General features: G+C 32.1%; 5 protein-coding genes and 1 non-coding gene across 6 annotated transcripts; 4 read left to right on the top strand and 2 right to left on the bottom strand.

Annotated features, from left to right (window-relative positions):
• Positions 1–8,330: 8,330 nt before the first annotated feature.
• On the top strand, positions 8,331–9,044 carry LOC123920994. The gene has a single exon (XM_045973367.1). It carries the CDS (start codon positions 8,368–8,370, stop codon positions 8,956–8,958), a length of 591 nt encoding a protein of 196 aa, XP_045829323.1. The 5' UTR covers positions 8,331–8,367; the 3' UTR covers positions 8,959–9,044.
• Positions 9,045–9,272: 228 nt separating this feature from the next.
• On the bottom strand, positions 9,273–12,682 carry LOC123920993 (OBERON-like protein). The gene is made up of 3 exons (XM_045973366.1): positions 12,481–12,682; positions 10,520–11,645; positions 9,273–10,141 (listed from the first exon to the last, which is right to left on the bottom strand). Exons 2-3 carry the CDS (start codon positions 11,604–11,606, stop codon positions 9,531–9,533), a joined length of 1,698 nt encoding a protein of 565 aa, XP_045829322.1. The 5' UTR covers positions 11,607–11,645; positions 12,481–12,682; the 3' UTR covers positions 9,273–9,530.
• A 1,812-nt stretch (positions 12,683–14,494) lies between these two features.
• TRNAL-UAA lies at positions 14,495–14,577 on the bottom strand. The gene has a single exon. It is a non-coding gene; the product is annotated as a tRNA-Leu (tRNA).
• A 4,163-nt stretch (positions 14,578–18,740) lies between these two features.
• On the top strand, positions 18,741–19,961 carry LOC123920858 (F-box protein CPR1-like). The gene has a single exon (XM_045973185.1). The coding sequence runs from the start codon at positions 18,741–18,743 to the stop codon at positions 19,959–19,961; it is 1,221 nt and encodes a 406-aa protein (XP_045829141.1).
• A 2,816-nt stretch (positions 19,962–22,777) lies between these two features.
• LOC123921793 (KIN17-like protein) lies at positions 22,778–23,594 on the top strand. Its single transcript, XM_045974471.1, has one exon. It carries the CDS (start codon positions 22,795–22,797, stop codon positions 23,440–23,442), a length of 648 nt encoding a protein of 215 aa, XP_045830427.1. The 5' UTR covers positions 22,778–22,794; the 3' UTR covers positions 23,443–23,594.
• Positions 23,595–24,330: 736 nt separating this feature from the next.
• LOC123924357 (F-box protein CPR1-like) lies at positions 24,331–25,592 on the top strand. The gene has a single exon (XM_045977219.1). The coding sequence runs from the start codon at positions 24,340–24,342 to the stop codon at positions 25,555–25,557; it is 1,218 nt and encodes a 405-aa protein (XP_045833175.1). The 5' UTR covers positions 24,331–24,339; the 3' UTR covers positions 25,558–25,592.
• The last annotated feature ends 2,096 nt before the right edge of the window (positions 25,593–27,688 follow it).

The raw sequence follows: 27,688 nt of genomic DNA, 5'->3' as shown, positions 1-27,688 counted from the left end.
CTATTTTCTTTTTCAAATAAAATAGATTGATTTTTATAAAGAAAACCAAATTTGGTACATAAGATAAAAAAAATTTAATCAAATTTTCTTCACGTACAAGAATCTGAATGAAACATCCAACCGTTTATTTAAGGTGTCTGAGTGACTTATCCCTCGATCAACATGCGTTTGTTAATAAATTTAATTTGAGATGAATGTCTAAAAAATATTCTTTATTTTACTGAAAATATATTTAATTATTTTTTAAAGGGGAAAAACATTCTTTAATTAGATCTAAATTATTTTGAAAAATTTGATTATTTTTTATCAAATGTGGCGGATAGAATTTCACTTTTTAAAATGAAAAGTGGACAATCTCGGATTCAAGATTAATAAATAAATTCTATAAACTGAAGTATACTCAAAAATAAAATTAGAGATTTTTGAGAAAATTATTTTTAACCTTCTAGTTCTCAGCAAATGGAGTCTGGTAATCCATGATTCGACTTTGAGATAAGTAAAATCTGACAAAAAATTTATTTCTATCATAAATTGAACTCGAATTCTTTTGAATAATTTATCTTAGGGGTTTATTAACTACTTAAACTTGATATTTTTGTTAAAATTAGATATTTTTTAGTTGTAATTTGGATTAGTTATTTTTAAAATAAAAAAAAAATGAATTTCTCTATCTAATTTGGTGGTGTGATGCAAAGCATTAGTTGAAAATGGAACATCATTGTCTCATCATCTTGTGGTGGGGGAAGCTTAACAAAAAGCAAACAAGATTCCATTATTTAAAAACTTTGACGAGATTTTTTTATGTCAATAATTATTAGTACTTATTATAAATAAAAATAATAATTGTATAATATTGGTTGCTTTTGCAAAGAGTTGAAAAAGACATGACCCTAGTTGCTGAGTGTTTAAAGATAGGGTACTCTTCTAAATCTAAACCCAACTGTGTGCTATGCACTCCACTGCACTGCATAATACGGATTTAGTGACAGAAAAGATAAAGAAAGAGTCACATAAAAAGAAATGCTTCCGTTGAGAGACTTTGAGATAGTAAGAAAGAGAAAGAGAACAAGGGTAAAAATGGTAATTAACTGTTAAATATGTTTTTGGTTATTTTTATAGGCTTTTACTAACATCAAGGGGTGCATGGTGCACAAGTTTTCGATATTTTTATAACGAATACGAATTTTACAAAATCTACCGTTTGATGGAAAGTTTATAACGTTTAGATCATCCATAAATTTTTTAATTTTTTTTTTAAAATCATTTGATATGTTATTGAGACTCATCAAAATTAACGGTTTATGGATTTTTATTGAATACCGTTAATTTTGATGGGTCTCAATAACATATCAAATGATTTTTAATTTTTTTTAAAAAAATTATGGATGATCTATACGATATAAACTTTCAATCCAACGGTGGATTTTGTAAAATTCGTATTCGTTATAGTGTTTTCGATAACTTGTACATGGTACACAATTTGATAGACTTATGCACATTAGACTTTGCCATTTTTATAATTACTAACTTTTATTTTTAGTCTCTTTAATCTTTGAAGGATTAAAGATAAAATTTGGTATATTTAGAGTCTGTTTCGTTGAGTGAAAAAAAGAGAGATGAAAGAAAATTACGGATATCACATCCAATATGATAATCACGCCGTATTTTAATCCCGGTGGTTATTTTGCTTTTTTCACAATTCTTTATCGGCCTTAGGTTTCGTGCATAGCTCGAATTGCCTTCTATCACATTGGTTGCCTTCTATATTGAAAAAGAAAAGCTCAAAACACATAATATAGCACAATTTTCACATTCTGAAAATTTTGAAGGACTTTTTCGTTATCAATATAGCACTTTTTTGTATTTGTGATCAACAATCATTCAACCATCCATTTCATAAATAGAATCGTTCATTTTTCACAAAGTTCATAAAGATCTAGGAAAATTATTAAAGTTAAACGCGAGTGAATAAGTATAAGTTAGTGGGCTATAACTAAATTGTCTTATGGAGACTTAAAAAGTAGTGTCCTTGTAAGTATATATAGTTCATTTGCATGGACACTACAATATGCATGGAGAAGGTTATAGCTAAAATAGGATTCGTTTTGGTTAGAGCGCTCAAATCTGCTATATATTTGACACGGGGTCCTAGGTAGGCAGACCTAATTTTAACAGCGGACATCGTAACTATGAAAATGACTCCTTCTTTAGTTCGATTATATGAACAAATGTCCGCTTTGAGTATGATTTATGAGTAAGTCCTTCCCCTCTGGCTAATTCCCTAAGAGAAAGTAATCTCCGAAAGTTGGACTTGAGTGTCATGATTCCTTAATAAGCCACTCGTCTGGCTAAAGCTTTTTCATCTAGACCTGGATCATGGTTTGTGTCTAGAGAGAGGGAAAAACGTTGATTTATTGATCTCTTTCGGGTCCTGAGGCCAAGGTTTAAACTTGATATTATCCACTTATTCATTTTAAACCATAAAATTTTGGTCACTAAACTATTAATGCATTCACCTTTAAACCAATTTTAATTTTTTTTTTATAGAATTATTAGATTCATATTTTTAGTAAAAAATGTTTGGGTACATCTTTAACCAGTTTTTATTGAAGTCCATAATTGACCGAAGAGAAATAGGATTTAGAAATCAAAAATTTATTGAAAGCAATTTTTGTGTGTATATTTTAAAAAAATATATAAAGTAAAAAGGTTAAATTGAAAGTTAGGAAATTAAAAGTGTAATTTAGACAAATAAACACATATGTTGTCAATATTTTTTATTTTCAAGTACCATAACATTGACCCATGAAAGTAACTCTTGCTACTTTGAGTCTTTGACATAATGGCGTGAGAAGTTTTGTTTCTTTCCTTTTCCACATTCTCTTTTCACTTTTTCTATGGAAATTGGAAACTACCAATCTCTTCATGTTTTTTTTTTCCCATAAATCACATATTTTCTTCCCACAACGGTAGAGAGTAAGTAATTTCTAGAATCTTGTAGGATTTAAATGGGCGGTAAATTTTTGCTAAAAATTTATCATTGTTACATGTTTAAACTAGAGATTTAATCAATACATTAACTAAATTATAAGAGATTCGTGTCATCTCGTTCAAATATTTTAAATATTAATATTTTTAATTGTTTATGAATATGTATATTTGATATCATAGTGAGAATGTTAAAATCACGATGACTCATCATATTTTTACATAAACTATACTTTACACAGTAAATCACCGTAATTCTGAGATAGACAATGTAATACCAAACATAAGCTCGCTGAAAGTGCGTTATATCCATCTTTGGGGCAAAACTACTATAAGTTGATGTGGGAATTAAGTGGAGTGTATTATATACTGTAAGAGACACATGCATCATCAATTAACTTAACTATATGTATCGAATAATTACAAAAATCTAGCCAGTTGGATATTGACCCACCACTATGTCTAAGTATTCTCCCTAGGAAGATTTCACTTCAAGAACAGAATATATGTGCATTCTATTCCTAATTATTCATTCCAGCTACAATTTCATCATTCTTCCACCTTTTCTTAATAATTAGACAATTAACCTATTAAAACATCTCACACCTTTCCTCGTACTTTTTTTAAAAACATCTTAAGAGAATATCCGTTAACATATTTTTCATATTAATTAATAATATATTCGAAGAAAAAAATTGATTTATATTATCTTGTGGATATTATTCTAATGAGCATAATTATCTTGTGGATATTATTCTTACGAGCATAACCATTGTCTATTATACACATATTTTTTTTTTTGTTGAGAGTGTCTATTTCTGAATGGTTTACTTAATCAATTATAAAATAAATGTTAATTATATATTTTTCCTTTTTCTTTTCTTTTTTTTCTTTTTCTTTTGGTACAATAGATCTTGATCCTTTTTAAGTGATGTAATTTTTTTTTATTAATAACCCTCTGATTCTTAGGGAAAATTAGTCCTAATAGGACAGAGTTCGGCCGCGAGGTAAGTAAAGTTTGACCAATAAATTGTTCCACCCAGGAATCGAACCCGAGTTCTTCCAGGATCTGCCATTTTTGGTGAAGCTCATTAACCACTTGAGCCCAATAACTTGGTTTGTTGCAATTTGATCTTATACATTTTTCATATAAAAATAAATATTAATATATAAAGTGTTATTTAATTCGTGGATGAAGTTATTGTTTATACATAATTTAAAGGTAAAATTACACTACAAGTCCTTTATCTTATTTTTTTGTAACACTTTGGTCCTTTATCTTTTTTTTGTAACAATTTGGTCCTTTATCTTTTTTTTCGTAACACTTTGATCCATATTTTATTTATTTATAAAAAATAAAGGACCAAAGTGTTACAAATAAAACAAGATAAAGGACCAAACTGTTACAAAAAAAAGGGACTAAAATGTTACAAATAAAAAAAATAAAGGACTAAAGTGTTACAAATAAAAGATAAAAGACCAAAGTGTTACAAAAAAAAAGATAAAGGACCAAAGTGTTACAAAAAAATAAGATAAAGGATCTGTAGTGTAATTTTGCCTAATTTAAAATAAGTTGGTAATAATAATAAAATAAAGTCAAATAGTTATTTTAAAATGAATTGTTTCCATAAATTATGGTTTTTTTTTTTACGCAAATTCATAGATTATGGTGAGTAACGAATTTTAATTATTTGTATAAGTTTACGTAAAAAAAATTATTTGTATAAGTTATCCCATCAAACCTAATTAAACTGGAATTTTCTACATGGTCTAGTCCCCATTTTAGTCAAACTCGGTTAGCCAAGATATCATGAACATAGAAAATAAAAGCTATGGTAAGATTTTTTTTTTCTTTCTAAAATTAACATGTGGCAAAATTCATAATATAGCAAAAGAGTTATAATAATAATAATAATAATAATAATTGTTAGAGTTAAATTTAAATAATTCAATAGTGTGATTATTTAAATTAGAATAAAAATAGTATATCACATGATCATAAATAATTTATTGTTTTATTTATCATAAATAAAATTGACAACTGTACTAATTTGTACTGTTTCTTTTTCATCTTACTAAAGTACTACTCGTTTAAATTTGAAGTTGACAACTTATTATCAAAATAAAGACAAAAGTGATAAAAGACAAAGTACATTATTATAAATTAGATCACCTATCTATTGTCCTGACACACAACACAACCTTGTCTTGACCAAGCTAGCTTGACAACAATTCTGCTGATTTTTATCTATGCAAATTAATGTTTGTGACCATTATTTAATTACTTCTTCCGTAATATGTTTTATAAGTAAAAATAATTTTTTAGATTTATTGTATATTTAATGAATTTTATCTATATTATCGACCATATTCAACAAACTTGCAACATTATTAATTCCTGTAATATTCAACAAGCTTTAAAACATAATACTATATGTCTATATTATTTGATATATTTTATTATTATTTTTTGGGTCAAACAACTTAGTGGTTAGAAATTCACATTTTAAAGATGTATAAACGAGAGTAGGTATCAAAGTTCAAACTCTGATCTATTTATATTACATGCAATATTCCAATAAATTGAACTATACTCACAGGAACTATTTGATATATTTTATAATGCTAGGAAGCTTAGTGATGCAATGCCTTCATAAATTGAGCATGAAGGATTATTTATAGTCACCAAGGTTGTCTTAATTAATAATAAATTTTCTCTTTCACAATTTTTTTTAAAAGAAATTGAAGATTTTTGTTTTACTTGAATAATATATAGTAGATGGTAGTATTTGGAGATTATTTGGGTAAGGGTGCCCCCCTTCTTTGGTTTGGAGAGTGGAGACATGATTAGGTACCACTTGAGTCAAGTGCAGTTTCTAGTATTCAACAGCTGAATCAATTTTAGAGCATTCTGTCAATTGATGTTTCAACTTTCAATGGACAAATTAAAATGTTTGGCGAAATTTTTTTAAGAGAGATATACTAGAATAAAGTGTGTAATTAATGAATTTGATGAAATGTATTATAATCTTGCTTCTTGCCCAAAAAAAAAAAGTGTTTTTTTTTCCAAAAAAATATAAAAAAATTCAAGAGTTTTGTCGGTATAATTTAACTCAACTGACAATGTCGATATTGTTATGTTTAAATTCGAACTCAAAATCTATGTAATTATATGTATGAATTTCAAGATATATGTGTCACGTAGTCTATACTCCATAAGAACAAAATATACAAAGAACAAAATTATTAAAACTTTTTTTTGTCTTAACTTTTCTACTTTGAGCGAATGCATGACCGAATTTACATTACGGTGTTAAACAAAATAGTGTGGGGGGAGGGGTTTGTTACTACTTTGGACAAAAATCTTCTAATTTTCGTACGCACAAAACCTTCAACATGCAGCTCCTTATTCCTCCAATTCCACAAAATGACAAGCCATGGCTCCAGAAAACAATGAATTAATGAAAAAAGAAAACCAATGAATCAATATAAGTTATAACCAACAAATTTCATAAAAAAAATAAAAATATAACCAACAAATAAAAATTTGTTACGTTAAAGATTGTTGAAATGATGTATGAAAGTTTCTTTCTCCATCCCATGTTTCTTTTCTGTGTATTTTAAGGGTAGAAAAGAAACATAAGGGTGGGAAGAGAAAAATTCGAAAAACTAAGTTGTTAATAATGGCCCAATTCAGACCAGCATTTTTGGGCCAGATTCGGCCCACACTAAGATCGGACAGGTGCATTCCAAGTTTCCAACAGAGTGAAAAACATAATTATAACTTTGAGAGCTACGCTTACCCCCTATAGTTCTTAAAACCCCCAAAATATTTTTTCTTTTTGCCGATTTTAACCTCTCCAAATTCACCAATCCAGGTAGGGATGGCAATGGGTAGGGTATGGGTAGGGTACTATAGCACCCATCCCCATACCCGCAGTTTGAAAAAATACCCGTACCCATCCCCATACCCGTGTGGGTAAAAATCTTTGTCCCCGTCCCCATACCCTATGGGTATCTAAGTACCCATACCTGTACCCGTTACCCGCAGTTTTGCTAAAAATAAATCGATCGATTATAAAATATCATATCGTTTTAATATAATTATTATTTTTTTTAAGATTTTAATGTTGACTCATGAAAATTATAAACAAAAAATTTATCAACCTCATGTTAAAGTTCATTTCTTTGTTGACATATTCACATTGTGTTTGTATTATATTATAAATAAATATTTTTATTAAAAATGTGTAATAATTTAATAGTTGTTATATTTTTTAAAATTGGTATACATATGTTATTATATAAAAATATATACAAAATAAATAAATATATATTATGTGGGTATGAGGCGGGGTGGGTACTAAGGTACCCGTACCCGCACCCATACCCGTTCATTTTTGCGGGTAATTACCCATACCCGTGCCCGTACCCAAAATGCGGGTTTTTACCCTACCCGTAATGGGTATTTTTTGCGGGTACCGACTGGATATGAGTCAAATTGCCATTCCTAAATCCAGGCGAAATTTGTCCTATTGGTTAATCCGGACTTTCCCATAATCTTAATTTCTTACTTCAATCCAGACATTCCGAAAATTGTCTCTAAAATTGTTTGTTGAGTATCTTGATCACGGAAAAAAAGTTTAATTGAATTTTTTTTTTAATACTCGAGATAACATATTGAAATGAGTTTGAGATGAATCAATCAAATTAGGATTTGTTTTTGTTAGTACAAAGTCAGGTAGCAATTCAAATAGAATAAAGTCGACACTTGTATTGTGATGTGAAGAAGGTGGTATATATAAAAGAATATAACACAAAACACGTGATTCATGTGAATGTCTAATTTAAATTATATAGTGTTTAGAAAACACAATCACGAGATGACAAAAAAAAAACTACAAGATTGTCCTTATGCATATGGTCTAAGTGGAAAAGAGAAGAAACTTGTTGGTAAGATGACATCAAACACGATTTTCTAATAAAAATATTTTTATGATTTTGCATGAAAGAAGACCCGACAAATTATATGGCTCTCATTAGTTTTTGAATTCATTTAATAAAACAAAACTATTTATGCACTAAATCTTTCCTACATTTTTTTGTTGGTTTATCTTTCCTACCAAGACTAACTAATGTTGCTATTATTGATGAATTTTTTTTACATTTTCTCTCAAAGCACATTTTGAGCTTGCTTTAGCTAACTACTGCTTTCCATTCATGCAAAAAAGGTCTGCTACCTACCTAAAAAGGAAAAAATGTGTGGCAACATAGGCATGGACTAATAACATTGCAATAAATACAATGCAAAGTGAAATTACATTTCATTCATCATTACACAAACACTATAGATTCAAGCAAAAACCTAAGCTATTCCCAATGTCTCTCTGGTCTATACTCCTCCTTACACTCTTTGCAGTTGGTGAATCTCAATCCACTGCTGCATTTAACCAAACCGACCTGCAGACAGCAATGTCCGATATGCGAAGTCGTTCTTATTATGGATTTGTCATCCTCCTCAAAATCCTCAACAGTCTGCCCAACCAACTGCAAAGCAATGATTTCACATTCCTAATGCCAAATGATGAAGATTTATCTCACTTCTCAATAACCACAGATGAGCTCCATGATTTCCTACTTAGCCACTCTATTCCAACAGCATTGCTGCTCAGTCATCTATTACATTTTCCAAATGGCTCTATAGTTCCCTCTGGCCTTCCAAACAAGGTGATCAACATAACCAACAGTGGCAGAGCAGGTTTGTTTGTCAACAATGCAAGGGTTGTCACACCAAATGTGTGCCTAAATTCTCTAATAAGGTGTCATGGAATCAGTGCTGCTATGACATTTGAAAATGTCCTTCCTTTTCACAGAGTTCCAAAACCTAAGGATCCCTCAAAGAAAAAGAACAATAACGACACAAACCCAACCCGAACGATTAAAAATATGAGCATCCCACCTTTCAATTGAGGCGAGAAAAATAGTTGTCATTCAAATGTAATGTTATCTTGTGTGGTTTTATGAAATAACAAGATGTAACTTTTACTTTGTCTCAACACAATATCTATTTCATCTCTAGACTAATGTTTTAAAATCCGAACTGAAGATCGAAAATTGATGAGATCTCAACAACAATTAAACCAAAAGGTAAATGAATAAATAAATAAATAAAAAGTAACAAAAAATAAAAACCAGACAATGATAGACCCAGGTTCAAACCAATGGGTGAGTCTTAGTCATGGTTCAAGTTGAACACACCAAAGACATAAAATAAGACCACCTCATCCCAACATAAATATACCGAGCAACTATTGAATTCCACAAATTAAGCAACATAAATATCCATACATACATTGCATAGAACAAACCTATTCGAAGTACAAATTAATTATAAGCACTCAGTAGTACCTCTTTCATCTACAAAGGCTTATACTGCTTCAAATGTAATGGAATTAAAACCAACTCTTTGTCAATTGTATAACAGAATGAAAATGCTAAAAATAATATGTAAGAGATTACAACAAACGCTCAACTGATACTCATCATGGGTTTGTGCGGAAAGGGTGGCAGTCGTTAGATTGACTGTCTGCCTTGGGAGGGCCACTGTATAGAAGATCATGGATTTTGGAATACATCAGCATTGAAGAGGGGTCACCACTGCTCTGTGATAAACGAGAACTCTCCTGCATTTTGATTTTCTCATAGAGATATTGCTTCTCGGCCTCAGCTTCACTTAACTTCTGTTTCAAATAGTTGCTGGTATATTCTTCCTCTGATTTATCAGACTTGGCAAGAGCAATCCTCTGGAGCCTTTCAGCCTCTCGTTTGGCCTCATTAGCCTTCAACTGGAACATATCAGCCTCTGCATTTTTAAGCCTCACAATTCTCTCTAGTTCTTCAATCTGTGACTTCTTTTTTTGCCTCTCCATCTTGAGTTCTCCTGCTTCTCTGGCCTTGTCTGCTAATTCACGATCACAAGCCTCAACAGCTAAGCGAGCCTTCTTGTGCATTCTCTTCTTCTCATCAGCTACAAATTCCATCTTTCGTATAGCCTCTTGCACCACTTCAGCAATTCTATTGCATGCCTCCTGTGGAGCAATCAGCCTTCCACTTTCTGCATTTTCCAGGCTCTTTGGGGAATCCAGGTCGAGCTCTTCATGTAGGAAAAGCAATAGTCAGAACAATAATAAATAAATGAAAGTAACAGCCACATATCCAGTTGCAACTGTAGCCCAAACTTTACTATTCATAGATGTTTTCTAACTATTGCAACTAGCATCTTATTCTTATGTGTTTAAAATTGGGTGTGTGTTAATGAAGAGAAAAAAAATGCAGTTTGGCAATGATCTCAAAATATATTATAAAAATTGTTCTTTCTATCAACTCTTAATACAGTTTTTTTAATGAATTGACGTTTATTCATACATAACCAAATGTGATATGGAAATAGTGAACGAGACATAAAAAGTGCAAACCACAACACATGTATATTGGGAGACTGCAATTTGCAAGTAAACAAGAAATTTTATACCTTGGAAAACCAACAATATTGCTCTGCATGCTGCTTTAGATTCCATTTTTCGGCTTTTCAGTTTTTCCTTGAGATCATCACACTTCCAATAGAGTTTCATCCCCCGTTGGTCTTTACTACCATGAAAGATCCTACTAACAAAATCAAGCTCCCTCATCAAGGCCTCCGCATCCCATGATGGTGCACAGTGCTGGAATACGTCTTTAACCCAGCCCAACAGTTCTGAAGTCCTATTGCATGCTTGACACCTGAAAACCATTTCGCTTGGCCCTGATCCACTCTTTACAGAAGGACCCATGCAGATAAGCTTCGCCCGAATGGCACAATCTGTGTGAGTCCAATGAGAACACAAATCACATCCAATCCAACGGCAAGTATTTACTTCAAAGTCAAACTTGCTGCAGATAACACACATGCAAAGATTGCAGAAGCCATTGTTGTCAGTGCATGTTTCACAAGAACAATCATCAGCTGGAAGCAGGTTTCGGCAAGCTATGTTTCTGCATCTCTTGTACAGAAATACCTCAATCAGCATTGTCTGCGACAGACCGAGGCTAGGATGTAAAAATCCCTGAATTCCAGTATTTATGGAAACAAGGATTTCAAGCTGTGTTCGATGTGCTCGAATCAATGTCTTGGCTGTTAAATCAGATCTACTCTGAACAAGCTTCTGCAAAATGAAAAACTCGTCTCTATGCTGTGAGCCATTTCCTCCTTCAAGTATAACTCGAAGCCCATTTTTCAGCTCATCCAGAAACTCTTCAGGTAGATGGTGCATTTTGTCACATATCACATCCACTCTTTCTCTAGCAATATCCTGAAGACTAATTCTATCCGCACTAGAAACACGACGAATAACTGACTGATCAGGACAATCAATATCAGCTTTTCCATTCTCCATCTTCTTTGCAGCAATTGCATCAGCAGTAGGCCAGGTTTCTCTAGAGCTAGCACTTTCAGTAGGAGATTCCCGGATGTTATCAGAGTTTGACCTAGGATCCTCTGGAGACAAGCGAGGATCCGAAGAAACCAGAGACAGTGATGTTTGGAGACCTCCAACCCGGGACTGTTGTCGCGGAGGGAGCATTTTTCTGCAACCGCTTCAATTCTATGTTAAATCCTGGTGCTGACATGACCATGAAAATTGAAATTTTTTACTTAGTCAACAACTAACACAGTTGATTATTATACAAATTACATACCACAACATATAATTAACTCATCATATCACAGACACTCTTTTTTGTATGTACTATGATTAGCTAAAATCTAAGGCTCTGTTTGACACTGTCAAATTTTGAGCTTATGACACCTGTTTGGTAACAATTTTTTCTCACGACCTTAAAGCTAATTTTGATAAGCTAATTCAATTAACTTATAGCTTATCATTTTTTCTTCCAACTTCACCCCTATAATTTTACTTGAAAAAAATAAACATTAAGTAAGCATTTTTTTTGTCATTTCATATTTATAAGCTAGTTCAACCGCTAATTTTATCAAACATTACGTATTCAATCAGCTAGCTTATCCACTATAAGCTAGTTTATAAACTATTCACAATTTTTTTTTGCCAAACAGAGCCTCTAGCTACAAAATAGGCAATAAAACGAACTCAAGAAAAATTCACAATCTACTAAAAATTACAGCAATTTATACTCTAAACAAGCATATCATCAAGATCAACGAATTAAACACTAGTGAATTTCACTATTGATGCTACTCTACCACATCTTAATGACCCATCTTAATAAGAATCTAAGTCATGAACTCAAACAAAAAATCAAGTGAAAAAGGTACAAGTCAAATGACCCATCACACAAAATTGACCCTAAAATTCTAAACTTGAAAAAAAAAAGCATAATTTTTTTAGCTGAAAATGAACAAAATCGAAATTCATTGAATCACAACAACAAAAATTGAAGATGAAAAAGAATTGGATTGAAAAGGAGAAGAAGTATCACCTATTGAATTGGAGAGAATCTCGTTGTTTCTTCTTCTTCTTCTTCACAGAGCTGAATGGAATCGAGGGAAAAGGGAAAGAATTTAGGTCAAAATAAGAAAGAAATGGAGTGGTTTTTGTATTGACCGGTTTAACGGTTCGAACCGGAGAAAAAGAGGAGAAAAAGACAACATTGGAACTGTCAATATAGGAAATATTTTGAAATAACAAGTGGGAAAGGAGGATAAGAATGTCTTTTTATAATACTAGTGTTGGGTGACCGGTTCATCCGGTTACCTGTGTTACGCGTAGTTTCTTTGACTTGGTTTTGTCGTATATACTGTGTTGTAATAAATGGTATAGAGAAGAAAACTAAGGAAACTTTTTCAATTCTTATTTTGACTAAAATTTTTCTGAACAATGAACATGGTATCCAGAGATTTTATCTTTTTCTGGTGAATTTTGGTATTCATCAATCACTTTTTTAATTTATTTATTTTTTAAAAAAATTACTTTTTTATTTTTAAAAATCTAGCAAAGTGACATATACCTAGTATTTTAAGAATTTTTTTTTTTACAAACAATATTTTTAAAATAAATAAAATATTGTTTTAAAACAAATGTTTTTTTAAAAGTATCTTTTTATTTTATAAATTTTTTGAAAACAATTTTTTATTTATATTATAATGCCGAATAATCAATTTTTAATCAAAAGTCAACGAAAGACTAACAATGCAAAATGAGATAAATTTTAGGAGCTAAAATTGAGCAATTTAAACTTGAGTGACCAACTTGACAAAAAAAAAAACTTGAGTGACTAAAATCAAGCCATCGTTAAATTTTAGAGAGTTAAAATCAAATTATGTGGGGCCAAAATCAAATAACCGTAATTGAATAATTGTTTTTTGTTTTTTTACTATAATAATTATTGGATGATTGTTTTAAAGTACATAAAGGAAAATAGTTTTTGTAGTCTCCATTTTTATTTTTTTATAACAAGATCGATAAATGACCGTCCTAGCAAGCGTATGAGCTAACATATTCGTTTGTCGCTTAATAGACTTGATCACAAAGTTTGAATTTAACAACAAAGTATTTTTAACATAACTAATAAATGAGCTAGACCAACATGTAAATTGTGAAGTGATGCCACCTTGTGCCATGTCTTTAATTGCGGCTAGTAATGCTGTTGACTCCCCTTCAAGTATGGAATATTTGCCATCAAGTCTATTAAGCGACATGGCACAAGGTGTCCGGCCTTCACAAAAGAACCCAAATGATTACGCAGACACACCATCCTAAGTTTGTCTTGTTTAACTCATTGCGAAATCCCGCGTCTACATTACATTTGTACCAACCCAATGGCGGTTTCTGCCACTGTATGGTCTGTTATCGGGTTAGCTTGTTGCAGCTGCTGAATCGAGTGCCATTCAGCCCATAATTGCTGAGTTTTTATTCCTAAGCTTCGTCTCACTTCCTTCGAGTCATTCCATACACTATTGTTTCTGTTATTCCACAACATCCATACCAACATTGCAAATAATCCTGCTGTATATCCTTATCTTCACTAGAACATATGTCGTTTATCACCTCCCAAATAGTGCTATACGCTGCTGAATCCGCGCGCCTATAACTTGCTCCAAACCGACAGCTTGTCTTGCTTGTATACTGTCATTACAAGTGAATAGAGCATGCCAATTATTCTCATTACCTTGATCACAAAGTGGACATAACACCGGACAAGGAACACATCTTTCTTGTAGATGTTTGGCGTAGTCTCATTTTTTTTTTAAATATATGTTATGCCTAATGTTAATAAATTAATGGGTTTATATTAGTTTTTTTTGAGAAAAAATAGACCATTTGTGATCTAATAAATTAATGGGTCTAAATCTCCTCCTTCTTTAATGTACCTAATTTCATCAAGAGAGACCATTTGTGATCTTATTCTAGAAAATAAAGTGGCAATGTCAAAGATCATATTTGCACCCTAAAGAAGTCACAAAAAATATATCAAAAACTATATGTAAAAATAATGCAAGCTGTGGGGTTCGAACCCACGCGCACTCAGTGCAGTAGGTCTTAAGTCTACCCCCTTAGACCACTCGGGCAAGCTTGCTTGACATTTAAAGCCTAGATTTATCGATATATGTTATTTTTCATAATTCAGAATGAATTTAATTTATATTCACTGTCGGTGTAAAGTTATTTTACGCATACGTCCAATAATATATCAACACATCATGTATTGTGTTTAAAAACATATATGATGTGTCACATTTCATTAAATGATGTGGCAACATATCATTCGATACATGTGTAAAAAAGCTTTACACTAACAGTGTATACAAATTAAACTCATTCAAAATATATACCATAGTTTCAAAATTTGGAATGTATATTATAAAATTTAATTGGGTAAATATGTTTTTACCCCTGAAAATATGCGAGTTTTGTCTTACCCCAAGCAAAAAAAAAAAAAAAAAATTGGGATTCCCCATGCGATATGAAGATTCTTTGATTTTAGCCCTAGTTGTACAATTGTGTTTATTTTTTCCTATTATTAATACATATATGTAAACACTTCTTAAAGTTTCTTGGCTGTAGCATATTGAAAAAATCCAATTGGAAAATGATAATCTATCTTACTTGCGCATGCGTCCAATAATATATCAACACATCATGTATTGTGTATAAAAACATATATAATGTGTCTCATTCATTAAATGATGTAACAACATATCATTGGATATATGTGTAAAAAAGCTTTACACTGACAGTGCATACAAATTAAACTCATTCATAATATATACCATAGTTTCAAAATTTGGAATGTATGTTATAAAATTTAATTGGGTAGATAGGTTTTTAACCCTGCAAAATATACGAGTTTTTATGAAGATTATCTGATTTTACCCCTAGTCGTACAATTTCTATTATTAATACATATATGTAAACACTTCTTAAAGTTTCTTGGCTGTAGCATATTGAAAAAATCCAATTGGAAAATGATAATCTATCTTACTTGTCTCACAAGTTTTTTTGATGAAAAAATCATTAATAAACTGCAATAGAAACTTCTTAATTACTGATAACCTAGAAATTAAATAACTCTTAAAATTTGAAAATGATAAACTGTTGGTAGAAACAATATATCTTTTTGATGGTATGTGTGCCGAATGTCCACAACATCATATTGGATTAGATGCCATTCAAAAACTCCACATAATATATACCCTGATATTAGAATTTAGAAGAATCTATAAGATACTTACATAGCTGAAAGAAAACAATCTATAGACGAGACTGATTTTTTTCTTCCTCTTTTGCCATATAGTTAGCATCAATAAAAGTATCCGCTTAGGAATATGACCAATCAACATATGATATGTGTGTGCGGGGGTCCAAATTTTGACATATATATTTGCAAGAAAGGAACTAACTAGTCAAAATGAACTTTTATATTTATGTCACTTTAGCATTAGCATCATAAAAAGTATGTTAAATAGCGACTATAATTTGAACGGACTCCTATTAATTTATGATTCACAATTGACAATACTATATGTTTGATTGGTAAAATAGCAAATACCGCTATTATTTCATTTTGTTTAAAGTTTGTGAATATTACTATAATTTTTCTTTTATTTTATTATCATTAAGGTGTTCACGGTGTGGTTTGGTTTGGTTTTAAGCATAAAAGTCATCCTAACCGCAATATAAAATTGCATGCGATTCGGTTGGTTTTTAAAAAGTCGTCCAAACCAAACCAATGCGGTTAGGTTTGGTTCGGTTTATGCGATTTATTGCGATATAAAAAATATGACGATATGATCAACTTGTTACAAAATAATATTAGGAAATTTTAATTTATTTTATTATTTACATGATATAATATGCATATACAGAAATTGCATATACATAAGAACTTATTTTTAATACCAACAGTATAGTTCTGGATCCCGTTAAATGATATGTTTTGACGGCCTATTGTTTTATGGATTCAATTTGGGTTGAGCTTGCTAAGTTGACTAGGTAATAGGTTGATTGCCACTAGGTTATAGAGTTAAGTTAAGTATTGCGGTTTGATTCGGTTTGGTTCGATTTTCTAAAATGAAAACTGGAAACCAAACCAAACCGTGTGGTTTAGAAGAAAAATCATCCGTGCAGTTTAAACTAAATGCGGTTTTTTGCGGTTTCGATTTGGATTGGTTCGATTTACGATTTTACTTTTGGATTGTTTCGGATAAGATCACTCCTAATTATTATTATTGGTAAACAAAAAATCAAAAGTCAAAAGAACAAAAATGGAAGATGATTGAGGGAGTTATTAAAACAAAAAATTTCATTTCACTCATAAAGCATATTGAATAAAATCAAAGCTAGAGGGGGCAGGAAAATTGATTTCACATGCATATGAAGAACAAATCAAACCCCAAAGGGGAAGTTCTTCATTCATTCATAAATTGCATTCAACTCATACAATTCAATTCCATTCCAATTCTAATTCTAATCCTATATAAGCTTAAGTTTTTGCACTATCTTCAATCACAATCACCACCATTAACAATCATTCAAACCAACATCTCTAACAAAAAGAAAACGCAACCAGAAACAACAAAAGAAGAGGAACAGATCGAATCTTCCCTCTCACGGTTCGCGTTTCTGTTGTTGTTGTTGTTAATTCAGTTTGTTTTATTTCTTTTTATTTGACTGGTCTGTTAATTTGTCTTATCATATCATCTGTTATATCATATCATAGTTATGTTAACAATACAATTCTGGGCTAATTATTATGCATTATGTTATGCATCCTTTAGTTGGTTGTGATTAAAAACCTCACTTAAAAATTCACACGTAAAGCTAACTTAGTTGATAAGAATATCATATATTTTATATGCAGTAACAGAGGTTCAATCCTCAAACACTCCACTTACAAAAAAACAAAATTATAATTTAGTTTTTTATGAGCACATGTGTTCTTCCTATTGGATGACTATTTTTCATGAGACATTTTATCTTTTCATCTTCTCTAAATTAATTAATTTTTTTTTTTGACAAAGAAAATAATTAGTTTAATTTACACAAACAAAATAAATCTTGGAAACAGAGAAGTAGGGGTGTACGCGGGATGGGTTGGTTCGGATTTGGTCTAATCCGTTACCCAACTCGTTCAATATTCAATGGGTTGGGTTCATCATCAAACCCGCACTTTCACTATCAAATCCGAACCGAACCAATCCGGTTAATAATGAATTAGGTTGAGTTTGCGGGTTGCTCATAAAATTAAAAATATTTTTTTGATAAATTTTTTTTTTTTTAAAATGTTTGAAAAAAACCTATAATCAACTTAAAACAATTGTGAAGCATTTCTAACATTTAAATTGAATAAAACACCCTCATTTAACTTCAAATAAAAATTCATCCTTGATCATAGCACTTAATAATCTAAACAAGAGTAGCAAATTTTCAAAAACCACATCATTTCCATGACCGGGTTGGGTACACAGATAGACGGGTTCAAAAACTCAAATCCAATACCTAAACCGATCACTTGTGGGGATAGTGGGTTGGACCGGATTCTACCCGCAAATGAACGGATTCGGGTAAATAATGGATTGGGTCGGCGGATTGACCCGCACCCATGAACACCCCTATGGAGAGATGGTTTCTCTCCCAACCCCCCTCAATTCTTTTCTACCCCCTGAATTTCCGTTTTTGCCCCTGGGGGTACTGCGATTTATACGAACCGAAATAAGCCGACATGCTGATAAATTTCGGTAACCACTTACCAAAATCTGAGACATTTCGGTTCGCAGGTACCGAAACAATTATTTCGGTAAACTTCTACCGAAAATGGCCTAATTCCAGCGACCAACGTACCGAAATCTAGGACATTTCGGTTCGCAGATACCGAACAAGCTGACGTTCGTTTTTTGTGTACCGAAAACGCTAATGTTCGGTTTGAAGTTACCGAAATGGTCTAATATTTGGCTTCGGTGAATACGAACCGAAGTTTTTTGGCAAAAATGTTTCAAACCGCAAGGGGCAAACTTGGATTTTTGGGGGTAGAAAAGAATTGAGGGTGGTTGGGAGAGAAACCATCCTATGGAGAAGTTTCTTGTTATGGGCTTTGTCAAATCAGGCCCATGTATATGAATTTCAAACAACAAATCTCTAAATACAATTCAATTGCTGCAACGCAGCATGCAGCGCTTAAGTGCATTTGTTTGACTTCAGCAGTTTCTAACAACTCATTCCCTTCATCATTTCAGTTTAGAGATGGACAAATTATTGGCTGCAACGACTAAAAAGGTTAGCAATCACATATATGATGATCCTGCTTTCGTTATTCTCTCAAAATTGCCGCTTAAATCTTTGATTCGATTTCGTTGCGTACGTAAATCATGGTCTGTCTTATTTCAAAACTCTTATTTCATGGATATGTTCCGAAGGAATTTCTTATCTAAGGATCATTCTTACTACAATGATACATCTCTCCTCTTATATCATTTTGCACCGTGGGATGACGGTAATTACGAACCGTCTGCATTGTATTCTCTCTTTGGTGAGAGGTTTGAGAAAACGGTTAAGATAGATTGGCCAAATCTATATCAAGTTCCATATTATTTTAATATTTATGGTTCTGTTAGTGTTAATGGCATTTTTTGTATTGAAGACATTGGGAGAGTTGGGAGTATTGGGCAAGGTTGTAATATTGAAGAATTAGGGAGAATTGCATTGTGGAATCCAGCTACAGATGAATGCAAAGTTATTCCTCCTAGTCCTTTTCCCTTTGAATCTCCTTGTTGGGATCCGTTAATTGAATTTCATGGATTTGGTTATTGCCAAGGTAGCGATGACTATAAGGTGATTCGACATTTAACATTTTTTCCCAGAACTGATGGAGATCGAGAAGAGACTTGGAAAGATGGATATCACGAATCCTTGTGGGAGATATATTGTCTAAAATATAACTCGTGGAGAAAACTTGATTTAGATATGCCTACACAATTTGCTGGGGGTGCGGGTGTGTACACAGATGGAGTGTGTCACTGGTGGGGTGAAAGTGAAAGTCAAAATGATGTTGAAGTTTATTTGGTGTCATTTTACTTGAACAACGAGACATTTGTGAAAACATCCATACCTTCAAATATGGATTATATTGATTCTGCAATCGTGTTTAGACATTTAAACATATTAAATGGATCAATTGGATTGATTTCAAATTATGCAGAGACAGGTACTTTTCACATATCAATTTTGGGTGAAGTTGGGATCAAGGAGTCATGGATCAAACTCTTTATTGTGGGTCCTTTGCCCTGCGTTGAGCATCCGATTGGAATTGGTAAAAAGGGTGATATATTCTTTAGAAAAAAGGATAATGAACTAGTATGGTTTAATTTAAACACTCAGAAAATTGAAGAGATTGGTTTTAAAGGTGACTCTTATTGCCAGATATTGATTTATAAGGAAAGCTTTCTACCATTTTTGAAAGAATAAACAATTAGTTTTGTTGTTTGATTTCGCTTTAGAGGTACATGATTGTGGTGATTATTATAATTTTAAATAAAAATACTGCTTTTTAAGTATAATAGTGCTATATATGTACTTTATTTTACTTTATTTCATTTTCTACTTTGTGAGCATACTGCTATGGTAATACGCCCCTATTGATATTCGGTTATATGTATTCCTATGATGTAATGAGGAATCCTGGACCTTCTGCTCCTTAACCCTTGGCTCAGCTAACTTAACTAGTTGAGCTACCTATCCCAACCCTTTGTATTGAACCTTTGATTAATAATAAAATGTTAAAGTTGTTTGTTTTAAAAAAAGTGTCTTGGTTGTAATTTTATTTTATTATCATGAATGTTCAATTTGAAACTCTTACTCTACTGCTTTAGTGTAACTGGATCCGAACACAAATTTGTGAAGCAAAACGGGCAAAAATATAAAATGATTTGAGCAAGAAGCAACAATGAGGACGATATTGTGACTTGAGTCTGTTTGTGTAAATAGCACAAATACTTATTATATTAAGTGCTTACTTTTAATGCAAAAAATAAAATAATGAAATTGCTTTTATATATGTTATGAACTGTTTTGCATAAGGTATATTGGAGAACTTATGAAAAAAGTTGAAAAAAACTTATGAAAATTGTTATATAGTGTTTTCATATAATAGTCTAATACAAAGTTATGTGTGTAGATAATTTCAAATAAGTCGATCCGAACAAAGACTCTTTTCTGGTTGGCTATATTCTTCGAGAAAAAGGATAATGAATTGCTATAGGTACTTCATTTTATTATACTTGTATGGCAATTCTGCTATAGAAACAAACAGGGAGTAGTTTTTCACAAGCTTCTCAATTCTGCAAAACATTTGTTATACCTCAGAAAACCAGCAGTAGGTAAATTGCAAAAATAATCATAAGCTCTAGAGTAAAGAAACTATAATACTAGCAGAAGGTCTAAAATGGGAATTTTCGACTTACCTTAAGATGCGGTGTAAGGCGAGTTCCTCTTGTAACAAAGAAAACAGAAGATCGATACTGACTGGCCTATTTTATTGTGATTATGCTTTAAACTGTGATGCAAGATTTTCTTATATGTTACACACTGAATTTGCCTTAAAAAGGCATACATAAACTGCTCGAAATGCTGCGGTTAACGTTAGAGGTGAAAAGTGGCATATTTAACTTGCTGATAAAAACAATTCAGCTTCGGTTTATATTGGTTAACTCAATTTTTTCAACCAACAGTGAACTCGTAGAAGCCATTGTGATCGTCAACAAGGCCACCAACAAGTACAAGGGTTACAGCTAGGTCACCTTCCGCTCGCCACGCGGACAATGCCTTACAAGCACTCTGTGAGCCTAGTAAGCGCTTCGACTGAGGTGTTACTGTCACCATGTCATACAACTAGCTGCTGCACGGTCCAACACCGATGCATCAGATAATGCACTTCACAAAATACATGTATCCAACATACTGCTGGATCTCGCAGAAGACAAGCTTCTAGCCTACTTCTCGCTTCATGGTCCGGCCCTTCTCAAGATTCTGCTTCAAACTGATTTTGCAAATAAGCAATTGTCCGTGTTAGTTATTATGTGGTTTCTGATACAATATTGATCTGATAAATATTCCTCTCAATCTGCATAACATTTCCATACTTTCATTCATGCTTTGGTGAAAAGTAATGTTAATGGTTATGAAGTGAATTGGTGAAGCTTCAAGGATGATCACATTATCATGTCATATTGTTTCACTCTTGTTTTATTATCTTTTTTAATGTGGTTACATTTTTTCATGTTTAACAAAAAATAATGAATTTACATGCTCCAATAATATACCGACTGACGCATCATGTATCTATGGTATTTAAAAACACATATGTGTTACAATCATTAAATGATGTGGCAACACATTATTAGATGTATGTGTAAAAAATCTTTACACCGACGCAGGGCCGTCTCCGAGTATTTAGAGATCCTGGGCAAAAAATAAAAATGGACCCCTTATAAAAACATAATATATCTAAATTGTAAACAATTTCAATAACATAAAAAATAATCATTCATTGTTGTAACTAAAAAAAAAGTTATATTGTAATCAATATTATCAAAATACATTTTAGCTACTTAAAAAAAAATCAGTAGCGTTGAAATTGAACCTAGTAGACCTGAAATTTTCAACAACATCCTTATTTAGTAATAGACTATTAGCACAAATAACCTCATGTTCAACAATTTTCGTAAAAAAAAAAAACCACATGTTCAACAACAATAACATCATCATCAACAACAACTATGATATGAACTATCCTTTCCTAATAATGAATAAAGAAGAAATTAACAATTTAAAAACGAAAACAATTGATAAACTAAATACTAACCTTGAATTTTGATTTTTTTTCTTAGGGTTATGATTTTCCCCTTTAGTTTCAGTGAGAGAGAGGAGAAGGGAGGACGAAAAAATTCCCCTTAAGTTTCACGGTGCGGTGACGAAAAAATTCGGTGATTCGGTGAAGGGAGGATGAGAAAGAGTGAAAGACGCTGATCAGGGGTGAAGGGTGAAAGCGAAAGAGGAAAGACGCAAAATAGAAAGACGCGGCCTTGCCTTGAGATTTTTCTTTTGTTGGTCTAATTATGCTTTGCTGGACCATTATTGTTGCTACTTAAACCTCCCAATATTACTACCTATTACCAAAATATTTTTTTGTGGCCCTGGGCTGGAGGCCCGGTAGCTCAGGCCCAAAACCGGCCCTGCACCGATGATGCACAACAATTAAACTAATTTATATAAAATCCAACAGATTGAAAGGGCTGAGCAAATGATGCAGCAATCTATTCCCGACTCCGAGCAGCCTTCACAGGTAGAGACTACAAGGGAACTAAATGTAGAAGATGGAACTAAGATAGGATTTTCTCTCGGGTCATCAGCTAAACCTGTGACCAAGGAGAAAGGTGAGGCGTCAAGGATAGTGTTTGATGAGGTTGATGAAGAGAAACATGAGGAGAGGAATCCCAAAAACAATTTGAAGAGGAAAGAAAGTGGTGGTGGAAAATCAACTTTGGAAGAAATGATCAAGGAGGAAGAGAGGAAAAAGGAAAAACTCAACAGGAAGGATTATTGGTTGCACGAGGGAATTGTTGTTAAGGTTATGAGCAAAGTCTTGGCAGAGAAAGGGTACTACAAGCAAAAGGGTGTTGTGAAAAAAGTGATTGACAAGTACGTCGGGGAAATAGAAATGCTAGACAACAAGCATGTGCTCAGAGTTGATCAGGAAGAGCTTGAGACTGTGATACCACAGGTTGGGGGCCGAGTCAAAATAGTCAACGGGGCTTATCGTGGATCACTTGCTAGACTACTCGGGGTGGATACAGATCGTTTTTGCGCTAAGGTGCAGATAGAGAAAGGTGCTTATGATGGCAGGGTGCTTAAAGCTGTGGAATATGAAGACATTTGTAAAGTAGCCTAATGAGTTTAATGGAATGATAATTTTTGTTGATTCTGTTAAGTTTCAGGAGTTGGAAAGTTTGTTCTGTATTATGTAGAAGCTCTAGACTCTAGTGCCATCTTTATACCATAAATGAATTCATGGTGATTATCTTTTCTTATATTGGAATTGGATATAATTATTGCCTTCATAATTTAGAATTCTGATTTTTCTAGCTAAGTAAATTTCACATGTTTGAATATCAGATGCAGTATTTTCTGATACAAAAAAAAAAAAAAAAAACTTCCCCACCTCCCTTTTTTCAACACATAAAAGTCATGATATTTATGTAACAAGCAAAAGCCATGTAGTTACTCCCTCCGTCCCAAAAAGAATGACCCATTTTGAATATATGCACTATTCATATATATTGTTTTGACCATATTTTTCTACTAATAAATAAAAATAAATATTAACATATAAGATGTTGTTAGATTCGTCTCGATGAGTATTTTCAAAATATCAATTTTTTATAATTTTTACTATTATACAATTAAAGATATTAGTCGCCAAAGTTATGCATTGGCATGCGTGTTTCGGTCAACTGGGTCATTCTTTTTGGGACGGAGGGAGTATGTATTTATATTCTATTATTTTTAATCATCCTCTGAACAAGGGTAAACCAAAGTCTTAATTTCCTTGTACACTTTGCTTATGTTGTGTCTCAGTTGCTCTGTACTTTGAAAAACAAAGAACAAATAAGCATTTTGAAAAACATAGTTGAGTAACTTCTGTAAAGAAAATAAACAAAGAATTTCAGATAGGTGAAAACAAACACTAGCAAATGATAGCGAAGTTTTTAAGAAAACATGTCTATATGAAAAAAAGGGAAAAAATGATATATCTATCAGAGCCTGGCTTCAGCGATTCAGTTTAGAGATGGACAAATATTTGGCTGCAACGACTAAAAAGGTTAGCAATCACATATATGATGATGTTGCTTTTGTTATTCTCTCAAAATTACCTCTCAAATCTTTGTTTCGATTTTGTTGTGTACGTAAATCATGGTCTGTCTTGTTTCAAAATTCTTATTTCATGGACATGTTTCGAAGAAATTTCTTGTCTAAGGATCATCCTTATTATAACGATACATCTCTCCTCTTAGATCATAGTGCACCGTGGGATAACGGCTACAAACCGTCTGTGTTGTATTCTCTCTTTGGTGAGAGGTTTGAGAATACAGTTAAGATAGATTGGCCAAATCCATATCAAGTTCCACATTATTTTAGAATTTATGGTTCTGTTAGTGTTAATGGCATTTTTTGTATTGAAGACAATGGGAGAGTCGGGAGTTTTGGGCAAAGTCGTAGTGTTACAGAATTAGGGAGAATCGTACTGTGGAATCCAGCTACCGATGAATGCAAAGTCATTCCTCCTAGTCCTTTTGCCTTTGAATCTCCTTGTTGGGATCCGTTAATTGAATTTCATGGATTTGGTTATTGCCAAGGTAGCGATGACTATAAGGTGATTCGACATTTAACATTTTTTCCTTTATCCGACGGAGATTGGGAAGAGACGTGGAAAGATGGATATCATGATTCCTTGTGGGAGATATATTGTCTAAAAATTAACCGTTGGAGAAAATTTGATTTAGATATGCCTACACAACGTATTGGGGGTGCGGGTGTGTACACGGATGGAGTGTGTCACTGGTGGGGTGAAAGTGAAATTGATGATGAAGTTTATTTGGTGTCATTTGACTTGAACAATGAGACCTTTGTGAAAACATCCATACCTTCAAATATGGATTATATTGATTCTGCAATCGTGTTTAGACATTTAAACATGTTAAATGGATCAATTGGATTTATTTCAAATTACGCAGAGACAAGTACTTTTCATATATCAATTTTGGGTGAAGTTGGAATCAAGGAGTCATGGATCAAACTCTTTATTGTGGGTCCTTTGCCCTGCGTTGAACATCCGATTGGAATTGGTAAGAAAGGCGATATATTCTTTAGGAAAAAAGATAATGAACTAGTATGGTTTAATTTAAACACCCAGAAAATTGAAGAGCTTGGTCTTAAGGGTGGCAGCTTTTCTTGCCGGATATTGATTTATAAGGAAAGTTTTCTACCATTTGAAAGAAAAGAATAAACAATTAGTTTTGTTGTTTTATTTTTATTTTTTGCACCATAGGTACATGATTGTGGTGATTATTATCATTTTAAATGAAAAGTACTACTTTGTATGTATAATAATGATAATAGGTACATTATTTATTTTATTTTCTACTTTGTGAGCATACTATTGATATTTGGTTATATGTACTCCTACGATGTAATGAGGAGCAATGTGCATACTATGTCTGCTGATCAGAACAGAAAACAAGTTGATTTATTTATGGTTTAATGGTTGTTAAATTTATTGTGTCATAGTAGCAAGGAATTGAAATGAATTGATGAATGATATTATTGCATAAACTAGTAACCAACACATGACATTATTTTATTTTGTCAATACTATCATATTCTAGGATGACTTGTTTGTTCAATTTTAAAGTAAAGTTTGTAAGGCGACAAACAAATATGATTTCTCATTCTTTTGTGAGGATGACCATTTTTAGACTAGTCACCTGTTCGTTAAATTTATTCCTCTTTGTATTGAACCTTTGATCGTACAAAAGATCAATAGCTCCGACGGCCTCTTGAAAGATTACTACGTATATATGAAAACATGCTACTTACTTTGATTACTTTGTGAGCACACTGGTATGGCATATTGGGTCTCCACTGTACTTATGTAATGAACAAGAAGCAACAATGAGAGGATACTGTTTGTAACGGTTTATTTGCAGCTTATAGTACAACCACTTATTGATATTGAAACAGAACCATCAATATAAGGTTTTATATTAGTTGTTCATTGACTTATGAGTGGTGAAACTATAGAAAATTTGGTTTTTCAGTTCCGATTTTAATCAAGTTTTATATTAGTTGTAGTATTTAATCTGTACTTTTGTTCTCAAATACCATCATGTATTTGGTTAAATTTGGACTTGATTTAGTTGATTAAATGATGCATTTACTTCTCCCCACAAATTCTATCTTAACGGATAGAAATGTCGAAATTAAATGTTCAATTGTAGTTATATACTCATTTTAACTATGTTATATGCCATTGTGATTCATTATTAAGATTTTACTAGTTTCTTACGTGACACATATGAGTGAGTAACTGTGATTTGTCGAAAAGAACAAGTTTTTGTAGGCTGTCCGATTGAAAGAAATTATTATCATGACAATAATTTATACCTACTTATATAGAAAGGATACCTAAAAGTTAGCTTATAAGTTATTCAACTAACTTATAAATTATTCACTATAAGTTCATTTACTATAAGCTAGTTTATCAGTTTTCTGCTATTTTCTAACAAAGGCATAATACAGTGATTCTCTCGACCATTAGAATGATTGAAGACGGTGTAAATATTTCAAATATTTTTCATTATATATTGTCTCGGAATAAGGAGTTATGTCCACCTTTGTTTGATATTCGTTGGAATAATCTTGCTAAGTATGTCAATCTATTTCTTTGAAGATGATTAATTTATATCTATGTGTTTTAATCTCTACCCATCTTAAACTTGTATTTCTTTTCCAGTTTATTCAACAAAAAAGAAAAAAACTAATCAAATACTCCTAATTGAATTTTAAGGGAAAAGCTTTTTCTTAAGAAAATTTAAAGAGAAGAATCGCAAGAATAAATCTCCACCCTTCTTTATATCCACCACCCCTTATGATTTCCACAAAAGAATGAGATTAAATGACACCATCTTTTAAAATATTGCAATGTGTTTATTCTTGCATTTTCGTAACAAATAGCATCTCTCTAATTTTAAATATAATATAATCCTTTTGTCAAGATAAATAAATAATATAATCTTGATTTCAATCTTAATTAATCCTAATATAAAAGTCACTAGGTTTGGTCTAGTGGTGAGGGGTTGCGATAGTATGCATATACAAACATATCAGCATGGAATTGATATGAATTTATGAATGATATTATTGCATAAACTAGTAAACTATTGTTGTATTAGCTTTGAGAAGGAGAAGTTCATTAAACACTGACATAAAAAAAAAAGATCATTAAACACTCTCACCCAATTTCCATGTCATTATTCCTTTAGGTTTTTAGTTATAGGCAAAACTTTTTTGTTTCACACATAATTACAATATTCTCAAATCAACTGAATTAGAAGTCACAACATAACTAAAATGTTACA

The sequence above is a fragment of the Trifolium pratense genome, linkage group LG4, assembly GCF_020283565.1.
Source record: "Trifolium pratense cultivar HEN17-A07 linkage group LG4, ARS_RC_1.1, whole genome shotgun sequence".
Classification (NCBI taxonomy): Eukaryota; Viridiplantae; Streptophyta; class Magnoliopsida; order Fabales; family Fabaceae; genus Trifolium; species Trifolium pratense.
The sequence above is the reverse complement of the archived record's forward strand: the minus strand, read 5'-3'. Positions and strand labels throughout refer to the sequence as shown.

Bases quoted from the DNA above. Each gene is read 5' to 3' on its own strand.
- LOC123920994 (XM_045973367.1), top strand. From the start codon at position 8,368: ATGTCTCTCTGGTCTATACTCCTCCTTACACTCTTTGCAGTTGGTGAA.
- LOC123920993 (XM_045973366.1), bottom strand. From the start codon at position 11,606: ATGCTCCCTCCGCGACAACAGTCCCGGGTTGGAGGTCTCCAAACATCA. The intron at 10,142-10,519 runs GTATAAAATTTC...TCCTACATGAAG, and splicing joins AATATTGTTGGTTTTCCAAG to AGCTCGACCTGGATTCCCCA.
- LOC123920858 (XM_045973185.1), top strand. From the start codon at position 18,741: ATGGACAAATTATTGGCTGCAACGACTAAAAAGGTTAGCAATCACATA.
- LOC123921793 (XM_045974471.1), top strand. From the start codon at position 22,795: ATGATGCAGCAATCTATTCCCGACTCCGAGCAGCCTTCACAGGTAGAG.
- LOC123924357 (XM_045977219.1), top strand. From the start codon at position 24,340: ATGGACAAATATTTGGCTGCAACGACTAAAAAGGTTAGCAATCACATA.